Here is a 13105-nt window from a genome sequence, read left to right on the forward strand (position 1 = left end):
GGAATAGGGAGGAGGAGTATCGAGAAGGTAGAGCGTGCAAGCTGTGCTTTCACATGTCTGCCTCCTCTGACACTAGTACAAATGTTTCTCAGCCTGAACTGAATAACCATTAGGAATGGCTGAGAAGGCGCTTACCTGGAAATTAATTCATCTCTGCCTTTTCCAGGCAGATTTTATTTGGGAAGAATTTTTGATCATTATAGGAATGAATAGAGAGTAATTCTGCACCCATTCTTAATTCCTCTTAGAAGACAGGTAAGCTGGAGAGAGGAAAGAATGGATATAGTTGACAGTCTATTTATGAATGGCAGTAATATTACTCCTCCCTGTGAACTTGGACTTGAAAATGAGACATTTTTCTGCTTGGATCCACCTCGTCCTTCCAAAGGTAAGTACCAAAGAACTGTTTTCAGGAATATTAATTTGGAGGGGGAAATTATCGGCCCAGGAATAAAAGGATAATAAGGATACTTTAAGACTAGGCTAGGTAAAGTCTTTTCAAATTGTAATTTTTTGTTAGAAGGTTGGAAGAGAAACAGACAAGCCAAATATCCATAATTTGTTGCTTTTCTAGATGGAAGAGTTGTAGATTAATGTCCATGATTTCAGGGAGAGAAAATTGGGTGGGGGCTATAGAAGGAGTATAAAAAACTGGCAAGACTGAGAATATGTAAATGCTTAAAGTTACAAGCTTAAAGAAATTATTCTGTTCCACATTAGCAGTCTGATTTTCTTTACCTAAGCATGGTATGAAGAAATGATGCATGGTAAATAATGCTCAGGAAGCTGGAAACAAAATGCCAGCACTGTTCATTTGAGATGGCTCATTCCTGAGAAGTGCTTCCCAAAATGATACTCTCCCAAAAGAACCTTTTGTATCCAAGCTCATCCCTGAGCTTTCTCTGGTTAGTTTTCAAAAAAGTGTTAGAAGTATAAGGATAAATGCATTGGTTCAGTGATTTACTGAATTAATCTCCCTCCAAAAAAAAACCAAGCAGGAAATAGAAAGTCTGGACTCACTTGGGGTACAAAGTCCTGTTTTGATGTCCTTCCTGTTCTTATAATCTTTGATGGCTTTGCTTCTCTATTGTGATACAGTAAATTGGCAGCCAGCGGTGCAGATTCTCTTATATTCCCTGATATTTCTGCTCAGTATCCTGGGGAACACCCTGGTGATCACCGTACTGATCCGAAACAAGAGGATGAGGACAGTCACTAACATATTTTTGCTCTCCCTGGCTGTCAGCGATCTCATGCTTTGTCTCTTCTGTATGCCATTCAATCTCATTCCTCACCTGCTCAAGGATTTTATTTTTGGGAGTGCTGTCTGCAAGACCACCTCTTATTTCATGGGTAAGTGGCTTTATATCAACATTTCATTAGTTCACCCTAAACACTATCACATTGCTCTTGGCCAGTTTTAGAGAAAAGCTGGTTGCCCAAGGGAAAAAAAAAAAGATTCAAGAGGACAGGAGTCATCTAGGCAGCTGTTTGAATACTAGCTGCCTGGGAATATATGAGTACAGGGGAAGGAAGGAAGGACTTTTAAGACCTTGCAGTATGCCCATCCTATTCACTGAAAATAGAAATAATTAAACAAATGAAAGTGGAAAACACTCATTTTACTCTTCTTTCTATTTTCTCAAAACAACAATAACAGCACCCAAAGACTCCCTACAGCTCTTTGTTGCTCCATATCTTTCAAGAGAAGTGTCTTTTTAACTGTATGTCTATCTATTCAATACTTAAATCATAGGTCTGTTTGGGTTTTTTTGAAGAGGGGATTAGTATAAAACATTTTATATGTGTACATGTGTATTTACAGGTTCCTTTCTCAGAATCCATTTTCCAGATTCTTCTGGATCCTCTGGGACCTTTCCAAGAAAGAAGAGAAGCTGTCCAAGCCTAGTTGGACAGCCAAATATATACTTCTGAGTGTAGTGAGGACACCAAACTGCCCATAAGGTGGGCTGTCTGAGCCTGCCCATGTCCATCAAAAAAGAATTATGTGAGAGATTCTGAGAGGTTCCAATAACCAGCCTTGATTTTGCTTATTGTTAGGATTATCTCAAACTGGAATAAACACATTTAAGAGACTTGGCTTAATATTCGCTTCCCAATCCCTCTCTCCCTCAACTAGCCTCTTCAATTAAAAAAGCTAGGAACTGTACCTTCAAACCTGTAAACTTTGCTGTGCTGTATCATGCCAAGAGAGTTTGGGGACGACAGGAATCTTAAAAGCCTTAATTCTGCCCTAATCAACAGAGCTGAAGTCTGCACTGACAAAATGAGGATAAATGACTGTCCTGCAAGCCAGGAAAAAAACAATTGTAATTAAATCAGGGATATTTCCAAAGTGTGGTGTTAAGATAAGGGATTGTTATTACTATAGCGTTGCTCAAGTAAACCTAAGTATAACCCACAAAAAAAAAAAGATTAAAATGAAGCTCATACCTGTGGGCTGTCCCTCCAGGGACAGTAGATACCAGGGAAACAAAGATGCGACTATATTGTAGACTAGAGCCCATTTCCTCAACTGTATCACCTTTCTAAAACAGGATCCTGTAAGAGCACAGTGGGTTTCATAAGGTGAGTATTAGTTCAATTCCCAAAAACAAATATCTTAAAGGAGTTCCGTTGCCTTAGGCTAATTTTTTTTAAATCAGCAAATTTTAAATTACGAAGAGCTTTTCAGGAGGAAAAAAACGAATTAAAGTAAAAGTTGAATCATGTAAAACCATAACTCTTTAAGCTTTTTTTTATTATGCCCAACCATTTAAAAAAAATGCAGAATCATTCAATACTTTGAAATCATTACCTAATCTTACCTAAGAGCCTTTAAGCACATCAAACTCAAACCACAGATTGAACCCAGAATTCCGAAGTACTATAGACACGCTACATATTTTTGCTTTAATAACCCATTACAAATTCAATAGTTAAAATTAAAAGAAGAATTATTTGAAATTTGATCTATTTAGAATCTCCAGGTAAACAAACACACAAACTTTTCCTCCTGTTGCTCAAAAGCCACTTTTACTTTGCTGGTCTGTATTTCATCCCCTAAGTAGTTAATTAATGGCTACCTTCATGCCCACTGGAAGTTAGGCTAAGTTAAATAAAGAATGATAAATGTTCAGCAGGCATTTTTCCTTTTAGAAGAGATATAAAAAAGCCCTGCAGTGCAGTTCAAAGCTGCTGGAGGCCCCAGATTTTAATCTTTGCTTGATATTTACCGTGTGTGATTCTGAACACGTCACTTAATCTCTCTAGTCATCGGTTTCCTCACCTATAAAATGAGCAGGGGTCCCTTACATTTGAAATATGATCTCTTGGTCCTCTGTGTTTGCAGGTAAATTCCTTTGCTTTCTGTGACACCATCCCTTGATTCTTTATGTAAGCGTATAGGGGATACTAAAGTTCAGGAGCAAGTTAACCTACTTCTTTGTTCCACACCTAGGCATCTCCGTCAGTGTATCCACTTTCAATCTCGTTGCCATATCTCTAGAGAGATACAGTGCGATTTGCAAGCCCCTGCAGTCAAGGGTCTGGCAGACGAAGTCCCACGCGTTGAAGGTTATTACTGCTACTTGGTGTCTCTCCTTTACTATCATGTCGCCATATCCGATTTACAGCAACTTGGTTCCCTTTACCAAATATAACAACCAGACAGCTAATATGTGTCGCTTTCTGTTGCCAAGCGATGTTATGCAACAGTCCTGGTAAGTTGTTTTACAGTTTGATGTCATATCATATCGCACTGTTGAAAACATGTACTTGGGAAACACTGGAGGGAGGGCAGAACCAAAGCAAGTTTGGGTGCTTGCCTTCCTCTGAAATGTGTTTTTGTTTTTTGAGAAGGGATAGACAAGTTTCTTTCTGGGCTGGTTTAAATGTGGTTATGCTGAAAGTCAGGAAGATGAATTGAATGACTTCTCTAGGATCCTAAGAGTCTCTAATCAAAGGAAAAAATCAAGCAGGGACCAGTCCCCATAGCATCTTTCCCAAAGAGCATTTTAGAATCAGGACCCTAGAGATTCAGATAACATTTAAAGCTTAGTTAAGCTCATCCTCTTCCTCTTCCCTCACCCCTAGTCCTCCATAGTTCCTGTCTTCTCAACTGAACATCACTGGGGAAAAACTCATTATGTTATAAACATCAGGGATGCTTCCAAGGCTTGATGGAGAATCTTATCAAAATGTGATTGTCCAGTTGAAGAGAGAGGGCTAAGCCATCGTGTGCCCTTGACAATTTTATGTCCCAATCTCTCACTCACCATACCAAATGGCAAGTTATTTAAAGGACCAGACTTGTAAAGGAGAGGCCTGCTGTTCTTCAGGATTCCAATTTGTTTAGAGAATGCATAGCTTTGTTCAGGCAGCATCACTTTGACAAGTATGCCATCCTATGCATGAGAAAACAGAGATCAAAGGGGCTGTGTGTGATTTGTGGAAAGGTAAGAGCTATGTTAAAAACCCTCAGTTTAAATTTGTAGTCAACTTCACTATTATATTGCTACTGAGGCATTCTGACTTCCCTAATGAGGCATTTGATTTCTCACCTTGTTTGGGACAAATGACCATTGCTATTGTAATTAGACAAATTTGGGGCATAATATTATAGCCACAAAACTATTTCAACCCAACCGGAGAGTCCTAGGGGAAGGCTCTTTGAAAGACTGTATCTGGAGAAGAAATGCATGTACGGTCTCCTGGACAAGGAATTAACAAAAATGTTATGAGTCAGTAATGAGATGTGTTTATTCCTTCAGGATCATTAAAGCAAGAGATATTCCTGTTCATTTTTCCCTATTGCTGTAATCAATACTGGCTGTTCTGAAACCTGAAGTTAACTGTTGATTGAACTGTTCCATTCTTTTTTCAAGTAAACATTTCATATTTCCATAAACATACATAAACATTTTACATTTCTATAAACATAAATTTCAAAGTACAGCAGTGGCAAGGCTCCTTTGTTCTTACAGAAATAGAGATAACTTCCATTCCATTCAGCCCTGGTCAGACTCCTCAGTGTTTATTTCTTTCCTATTCTTAAACAGGCACTTGGGTTCATAAAGACACAGAACACATACCATGATGACCATCGGCTGCACTGCTTAAGTTATAATGCTTAAGTAGAATCAAACTCAATTAACCAGAATATGACCAACCAAAGCACTCAATTAAACAGAACAAGAGTGTTGCGGGGGTGTTTAGAAAGGGGAGGTAGTAGGCACTTAAGTTTTAAGAGAGAGGCACAAAAAGAAACAAGAAGATACGAGGATTATTTTTCAAAAAAGAGGGGATCAGTATAGCTTCATCCCTAATACGTACATCTTCTTTACCTACATCAACAATCTTGTAAACTGAACACTAGTGTTCAGAATGATAATCCTGACACCCTGAAAGGTCCTTAGTTATCAATAAGAGACTCATTTATGTCAATTATCCTGTATTTCCTGAGGCAAGAAATTGTATTCATACATTGTAGTACCATATGTCAAAAAAAGGAGGGAAGAAGGTTTTATTTAACCTTTAATTAACCAAAAAAGTTCTATGAAATAAAACACCCCATTCCAAGCATGCTGGTCAATCAAGGCATTAGCCATGGGTATAAAGTACAGCAAGTAATATTAGGAGGGCCCCACTTATAGTAGAGAAACAAAATGTGTTTGGACTCCTACATTTTTTTAAAATTTTAACAAGCATTTATTAAGCCCCTATCATGTTCCAGGCACTAGGCCAAGCACTTTGCAAATATCTCATTTCATCCTCACAATGGCCCTGGGAGGTACATTGCCCTTGGGAAGTAGATCCTCATTTTACAGAAGAGAAAACTGAGACAGAGAGAGGTTAAGTGACTTGTCCATGGTCATACAGCTAGCAAGTATCTGAGGCTAAATCTGAACATCAAATAGTAACTACCTTGCTTTATTCTCTCCCTCATGAACTTCTTTATGACTTTACCAGGCACACATTCCTGCTTCTCATCCTCTTTCTTATTCCTGGTATTGTGATGATGGTAGCATATGGATTAATCTCTTTGGAACTATACCGAGGAATAAAGTTTGATGCCAGCCAGAGGAAATCTTCTAGAGGTAAGTATTAATCATACAAATACTTTGAAAAATGACAAAAATTCTCTGAATTTTCTCTAACTTAAGCAGACACATATACATGCTAACCTCTTATTTCCTATAACCTGGATCACCTTTTCCCACCTTTAAGTTTATGCGTTTCCCTGCAAACGACTACACTCTGCCTTCTCCCTCACCCCCAGTATGGCCACCTATTGACATCATGCCCGTCCTCCCAAGCCTAGCTCTGGTGACACTTCTTCTACGAATCTCCCCCAGTCAATCACTAGGCTGATCTCTCACTTTGTACCTCTTCTATGCACTTACCACATTTTCATAAGCATTATGGGCATTTTTACCTTTGATGTCTCTTTCTTGAGACTGGGAACTGTATCTTACTCATCTATGAGTCCAGAGCACCTTAACCTGATGTTTTGTCTTTTTGTTTTTGTTTTTTTTTGCATAGAGAGGTGCTTTGTTTGTTGGATTGAATTCTAATCCACAAATTCAATTCGATTTACTAAATATTTATTAAGAACTTGCTATGTGCAAAGCACCATGCAAGACAAAGACACAAAGACAAACCGAAAATAGTTCTTGTCCTCAAAGAGTTCACATCCTATTGGAGGAAACAACATGTACCAATTAAAGACAAAGAAATATGAAATAATTCCAAGAGAGAAAATATTAAGAATGGGGGCTTGAGAAAGGACTTATGTGGAAGGTAGTACCTCAAGTGTACATCACAGAAAGCTAGGGATTCTATGTGGCAGAGGTGAGGAAAGGGTGCATTCTAGATATTGTTTGTGCAAAGTCATGGAGGCAGTAGATACAATGTCATAAAATGGGGACACCCGGTGGGTCAATTTTACTGGAATGTTTTACAATTTTACATAGAACATAGGACAAAAATATTCAATAAGACTCAAGTGGTGGGTGGGAGCTAGACTGGGAAGAGCTTTAAATGCTACACTGAAGAGTTTGAATTTTATCCCAGAAGCAATAAAAAACTATTGAAGATTTTTGGTGCAGGGATAACATGGTTTGATTCATAATCCAGAAATGCCAGTTCAGCAGCTGGGTGAAGGATGGATTGGAGGGAGGGACTACAGGCAGGGGAACCAGTCAGCCTTTGCAATAGCTCAAGCAAGAAGTGAGGAGATTCTGAACCAGGGTAGACACTACGTGAGTTCGGAGAAAGGGACAGATGACAGCAATGCTGTGGAGATAGGAGAGACAAGACTTTTTGTTGATATGAGTTGGTGTGAGTTGATGTGAGGATTGAGGAAAAAGGGAGAGTTGTCGTTGATTTCAAGATAGTAAATCTGGGTGACAGGAAGGATAGTGATGCTATCAACAGAAATGGGAAAATTTGAATAAACACAATATGTTCTATATGCTATACATACAGGTTTTCAAAGGTATTCAGTAGGACTTTGGACAAGCCATTTAATCCAGGGTATTGTGACGATCAAATGAAATAGCACATATAAAAATATTGACATCAGATATCATTACAATCATAACTCAGATCTAAATCATAGCTTCAAATCTGAAGGCTTTACAGGGATACGTGCTTACTCATATACATGCATGCCCAAAGCTCCATGTCCAGTCCTTTGGTGTAAATGTGGCCTCTGCCACTTACGCTATGCCTGAGACTCTTTCAAAGCTTTCTCTCAGCTATGGCTTGTTTAGACCTGAAAGTCACATGCACTTGCTTCTACACCCAGAGAGGAAATCCAGCACGGGCAGCAGCAGCAAATACGAAGATGGCGATGGCTGCTACCTGCAGAAATCCAAGAAGAGGAAGAAGCTGGAGCTACAACAGCTGTCCAGCAGCAGCAGCAGTGTCAAGATTGACCGAGCCCGGAGCAGCAGCTCAGCTGCCAACCTGATGGCCAAGAAGCGAGTGATCCGAATGCTAATTGTTATCGTGATCTTGTTCTTCCTCTGCTGGATGCCCATCTACAGCGCCAATGCCTGGAAGGCCTATGACACTGCCTCTGCTGAGCTGCTCCTCTCTGGGGCTCCCATCTCCTTCATCCTCTTGCTCTCCTACACCTCTGCCTGTGTGAACCCCATCATCTACTGCTTCATGAACAAACGCTTCCGCCTGGGCTTCCTGTCTACCTTCTCCTGTTGCCCTCGTCCAAACCCTCCAGGAGTGAGAGGAGAAGTAGGTGAAGAGGAAGATGGAAGAACCACCGGGGCGTCTCTGACCAGGTATTCATACAGCCACATGAGCGTCTCTGTCCCTCCTACATGATCTGCTCCCATGTTGCCACCAAAGGAGGAAGAAGAAGAGAGAGGATTGTATTTGCAGTCAGCTCATCTTATCAAGGATCCATAGAAGGAATAGCACTTGGTTTGCTATATTACTCACTTTTGAAGACAATTTGAAGGCAGAGGATTGCTTCAATTAAAACTACCAATGAAAAAGGAAGAAAACATATTGATGAGAAATCATACTTGAACATGGTTGGCATGTTTGCTGCTGCTAAGTCCAAATATAGAAAGGAGACGTGGAACCTGCTTATCCCTTGGACAGTTCTCTATATGTCAAAGTCTCCATGCAATGTGTCCTGTCTTTGTATCCTGTGCTTTATCTCTGTCTTCTAATGTAAAGTTACAGAGTCCCTGGAAATACATACTGAGGTCATTTATATACCATACCTCCTTGCCCCCAGCTTATTTTGAACCAGTATTGATAACCGTTGCAGGGAGCTCAAAGAGGAAGTTCTTTGGGTCACTTTCTGTCTTGTGTGGTTTCTGTCCTGTGTCTGTGCTATTTTGAAGGCCTAAGGAACATTGCCTATGAAACAGGATTCCATAACAAACCCAAAAAGAGAGAGATTGAGAGAGAGAGAGAGAGAAAGAGAGAGAGAGAGAGAGAAGTAATGTTTTGAATCAAATCCTTTGTCATCATAATACTGGGACTGTGAAATGCCACAAGTTGCAGGGACTATATATGCTGAAATAATTAGTTTACAATACTTTTGTGTCATAGGCTACTCTGCGGCCCAGTGATATCCTGCCTAGAGAAGTAGGAGATTCACAGGTTCCTTTGCTTTCCTTTACCTTTCTACCATCATAGGGACCTCCTATATTTCCTGAAAAAACTCCATGACACAAGGGGGTCCAAAATATATTGAATAACCAAAAGTGTCTCCAAGCATATTAGAGTCTAAGACAGAAACTACTTTATGTATCTACACTGTTAACATGTGTTTTGTGTACTTGTTAATTCTCTGTGTATGGATAAACAGAATTTACAAAAGAAACACACTATGTCCTTTGTTCTTCGTTATAGCTAAATAAAGGATCATTAATGACTATTAGAGTTTCCTAGAGTATAATCTTATTGTAATCCTTCCCAAGAACAGTTGGAGGTCTCTTTGAAAAGTCAGTGGTGAAAATCGAAATTCTCTCCCCCCTCTAATTTACCAAATTTAATTAAAACTAAGTTGCTGAATATCACTATTCTAAGCTCTGGTGCTAACTGTAAGGATTTTTTTTGTGAGGAGGTCTGAGTATTACAAAGGAGTTTGCAAGGTGTAGATCAGTTTTGATATCTTCCACAATGCAATCCACTTTTAAATGGCAGAAAACAGCTGGCTTGATGAAGGTTATCTACCCTGGTCTCCTGTAGCTGCTTTGGGACTTAGAGGCACAGAAAAGGCAGACAGGCCAGAGATACTCAAACCTGTAGGTCTTTGTTACTGACTCATTTAACTCACAAAAGGAAACACATCAGGCTTAACCAGAGACACCAGAGGGTAGGGAGGGTCAATCAAGGGTAAAGGAAGTAAAGTGAGGGGCCAGGGTAGTTAAGGATGCTAGGAGGGATGGGGGAGGAAGAGTCTCTGGGAGAAGGATGATCAGTTAAAGCTACAACCCAGATCTCAGGAATTTTGATATAACAATCTTCAGGATATGGAATGAGGGGTCAACAATGGTCCCGTAAGGTCCTATAACAGTTCTCTGGGCTTGGCACATCCACATTTCAGCAAGTTCTCTTTACTCCCTCTGGTTCTTTGAATGGGCACCCTGGGTCTTTCAAGGATTTGTTCAGGAAACAAGGTAGCTGGGTGAACCAGGGAGCTGGAGGTTCTAAAGGAAGGGGTAGGTTTTGTTCAGGCACATCTTATTCATTTCCTACTTCCTAACATCATGGGAAATGAGGTACCACAGATTGGCTAGAGGGGACTGGTTGAGTCCAACAAGGGGATAGAAATTTCTGACATGGAAGATTCCAGAAAAAAGACAAGGTCGGGGGAGGGGTTGATGGGGAGGGTTTGGGGAGAGGTATGCCAGTCAGGAGGAGCAAAGGTAGCTTATTGTACATGAACTTTATGTACCTCAAAAAACTCCCACCCAAAAAACCAGAGGGTTTTTTTTACAGTGTCAAAATACCCAAATGCAAATATACCTGACTGAAATCATTGTTAACAATATGTGTGTACATACACATGTATATATGCATATTAAGTGTGTGCACACATGTGTATATGTGTATATTATATATGTATACATATATATACACATGCACATATACATACATACATATATATGTGTGTATATATACACATATATATATACACATACACACACACACACACACATATATATATATATATCAAGGCCTTGGTCAGATTGACAAACATTGTGTATAAACCTCTGTTCTGCTCTTGACATTTCTCTTGGAGCTATAAGGCAGCAAACACCATATCGACTGTGAGCTGTTTCTGAAGCCACAATGGCTTTCAGATGGATGACCATCTTCCAGGTGAAGGATCAGCCTATTAAGAAGGACTCTGGCAAGAATCATGTCAGCAATGACTAAGAGAGAAACCCCTCTATGATTGTCACATTTTTTTACCTTTATAAAGATGGAGAATGGAGGCATGCTTGAACTCCTGGAGGATAACATCTTCTTGCCATCTAACAGGAAAAATTTCAGGCAGCTTTTGTATGAACAATGGATCCACTACTTTGTAAATCTCAGCTGGATAGCATCAGCACCAGTTGCTTTGCCACAGGAGAGGATCCTAATGGCTGGAAATTTGCCTAAAGAGGGATTGACTTCAACCTGAGGTAAACAGTCAGTGGCTTCAGCATTGATTAATGACAATCTGCTGAGAACACTATGGAAGTGTTCTCCAGGATCATGTACATACATGCATACATGCATATATACATACATGTGTGTGTGCATACTAAAGGTCATATCCCTTTCCCTACAAAATTAGAAAAGGACCTGGTAAGGTACTTTACCCAACTATGGTAAAGGAGAGAGTTAAAAACCAACAAGGGATAGAGGCAAAGATCAGAGATAAAATAGGTAATTTCAATTGCATAAAACTGAAAAACTTCAGTATAAACACAATTAATACACCTAAAATAAGAAAGGAATTAGGAAATTAGGAAATTTCCTAGGAAATTGGGAAAAAAACTTTGCATCAAATATCTCTGATAAAGGTCTGATATTCAAGATGTATCAGGAACTAACTCAATTATATAACACTAAAAAGCCATTCCTTTGTAAATCTGTGGTCAAAGGAAATGAACAAACAGTTCTCAGAACTGCAAAGCATTAACCACATGAAACATTCTTCCAAATTATTAATAAAAGAAATGCAAATCAAAACAATTCTGAAGTTTCATCTCACAATTAGAAAATATGCAAAGATGACAAAAGCTAGAAATGGTCTATGTGGAGAGGTTGTAGAAGGAAGGGTTATTATATAGGTCCAAATATTCTGGAAAACAATTTACAACCATATAAAAAATGACTAAAGTGTGGATACCTTTTGACCCAGAGATCCCACTGCTGGGCTTATACCCCAAGGAGGTCAATAACAAAAGGGAAAGCTACATATACACAGAAATATTAATAACAAACACTTTTGTGGTAGCAAAGAATGGGGAAAAAAGTAGACACCCATAAATTTAGAAATTGCTTAACACATTAACATACATGAGTGTTACTGTGTAATGAATATCATGAATACAAAGAAGCATGGGAAGACATATGAATCGTAGCAAAGTAAAGAGAACTAGGGAAACATTATGCATAATAGATGGAAAGAATAGCACCAAATAAACAATTGAAACTGAATGCTGTGAAATTATAATGATCATGCTTGCCCAGGAAGAAGAGATCTGAGAATGCACCTTCTTCCCATCTTTGTAGAGGTAAGAAACTATACGTGTGGAACACTGAATATGGAATGAGACTTAGTTGATGTGTGGGGTGGTTTTCCTAAAGTGATTTTCCCCGTTTTTTTATTTTTTGTTATAAAATGGCTCTCTGAGGAGGAGAGGAGGGATATATTGGGAAATATTGGTGATGTAAAAGTGAACAGTATCAATAAAAAAATTTTAACAAGGAATAAATGCTGTCATAAGAGAATTTTTGGTATAGCTGCCACTTTGCTTGAGACAGCAAGTCCCATTTAGCTGAATATTTTTATAATAATGCTCACAGTGAATATAACAACTGGCTCTTTCTAGCAATTGGCTCTAGCTCAGCCCTGTATCTCTGGGGTGTGAGAGTAGGGCAGGAGAGAGGAGTAAGGCAGATGACAAAAAGCAGGTTACAGATTTACAACTGCTTTGGTAGGTCCCACAAAATAATCATCAGGCCTGACTGAGGAATAAGAACTGCCCTGTGATGGTGTAAGTATGTGAAAGAAGATAAATTGACTATCATGTAATTTTTAGCTCCTGGAATTATTCAAAGGTGTTCAACTCAAAACCATTTGACAATGGAGATGAATATAAACAAGAGGTCCCAGACACAGATCAGTAAAATGCTTTGGAAGCTCCTGTCTCTAAGTTTATAAGAAGTCATTTATAGAATAGAAGGTTGGTTTTTTTTGTTGTTGTTTTTTTTTTGAAGGTAGGGGGACTTCCTCAGTATATGATTGACATGGGGGGAGGCAGTTTGTTCCCCACCAACGGTACTGGGAAACATACTTATTTTACTCTCTTATTGTGCATAGGGTTGGGCAGCTAGATGGCGC

General features: G+C 39.2%; 1 protein-coding gene across 1 annotated transcript; it reads left to right on the forward strand.

The window, feature by feature from the left end:
* Positions 1-276: 276 nt before the first annotated feature.
* On the forward strand, positions 277-8346 carry CCKAR (cholecystokinin A receptor). The gene is made up of 5 exons (XM_036764820.1): positions 277-388; positions 1099-1353; positions 3461-3722; positions 5971-6098; positions 7811-8346. The coding sequence occupies exons 1-5, from the start codon at positions 277-279 to the stop codon at positions 8344-8346; spliced, it is 1293 nt and encodes a 430-aa protein (XP_036620715.1).
* The last annotated feature ends 4759 nt before the right edge of the window (positions 8347-13105 follow it).

This window comes from Trichosurus vulpecula, chromosome 6 (genome assembly GCF_011100635.1).
Source record: "Trichosurus vulpecula isolate mTriVul1 chromosome 6, mTriVul1.pri, whole genome shotgun sequence".
Lineage (NCBI taxonomy): Eukaryota > Metazoa > Chordata > Mammalia > Diprotodontia > Phalangeridae > Trichosurus > Trichosurus vulpecula.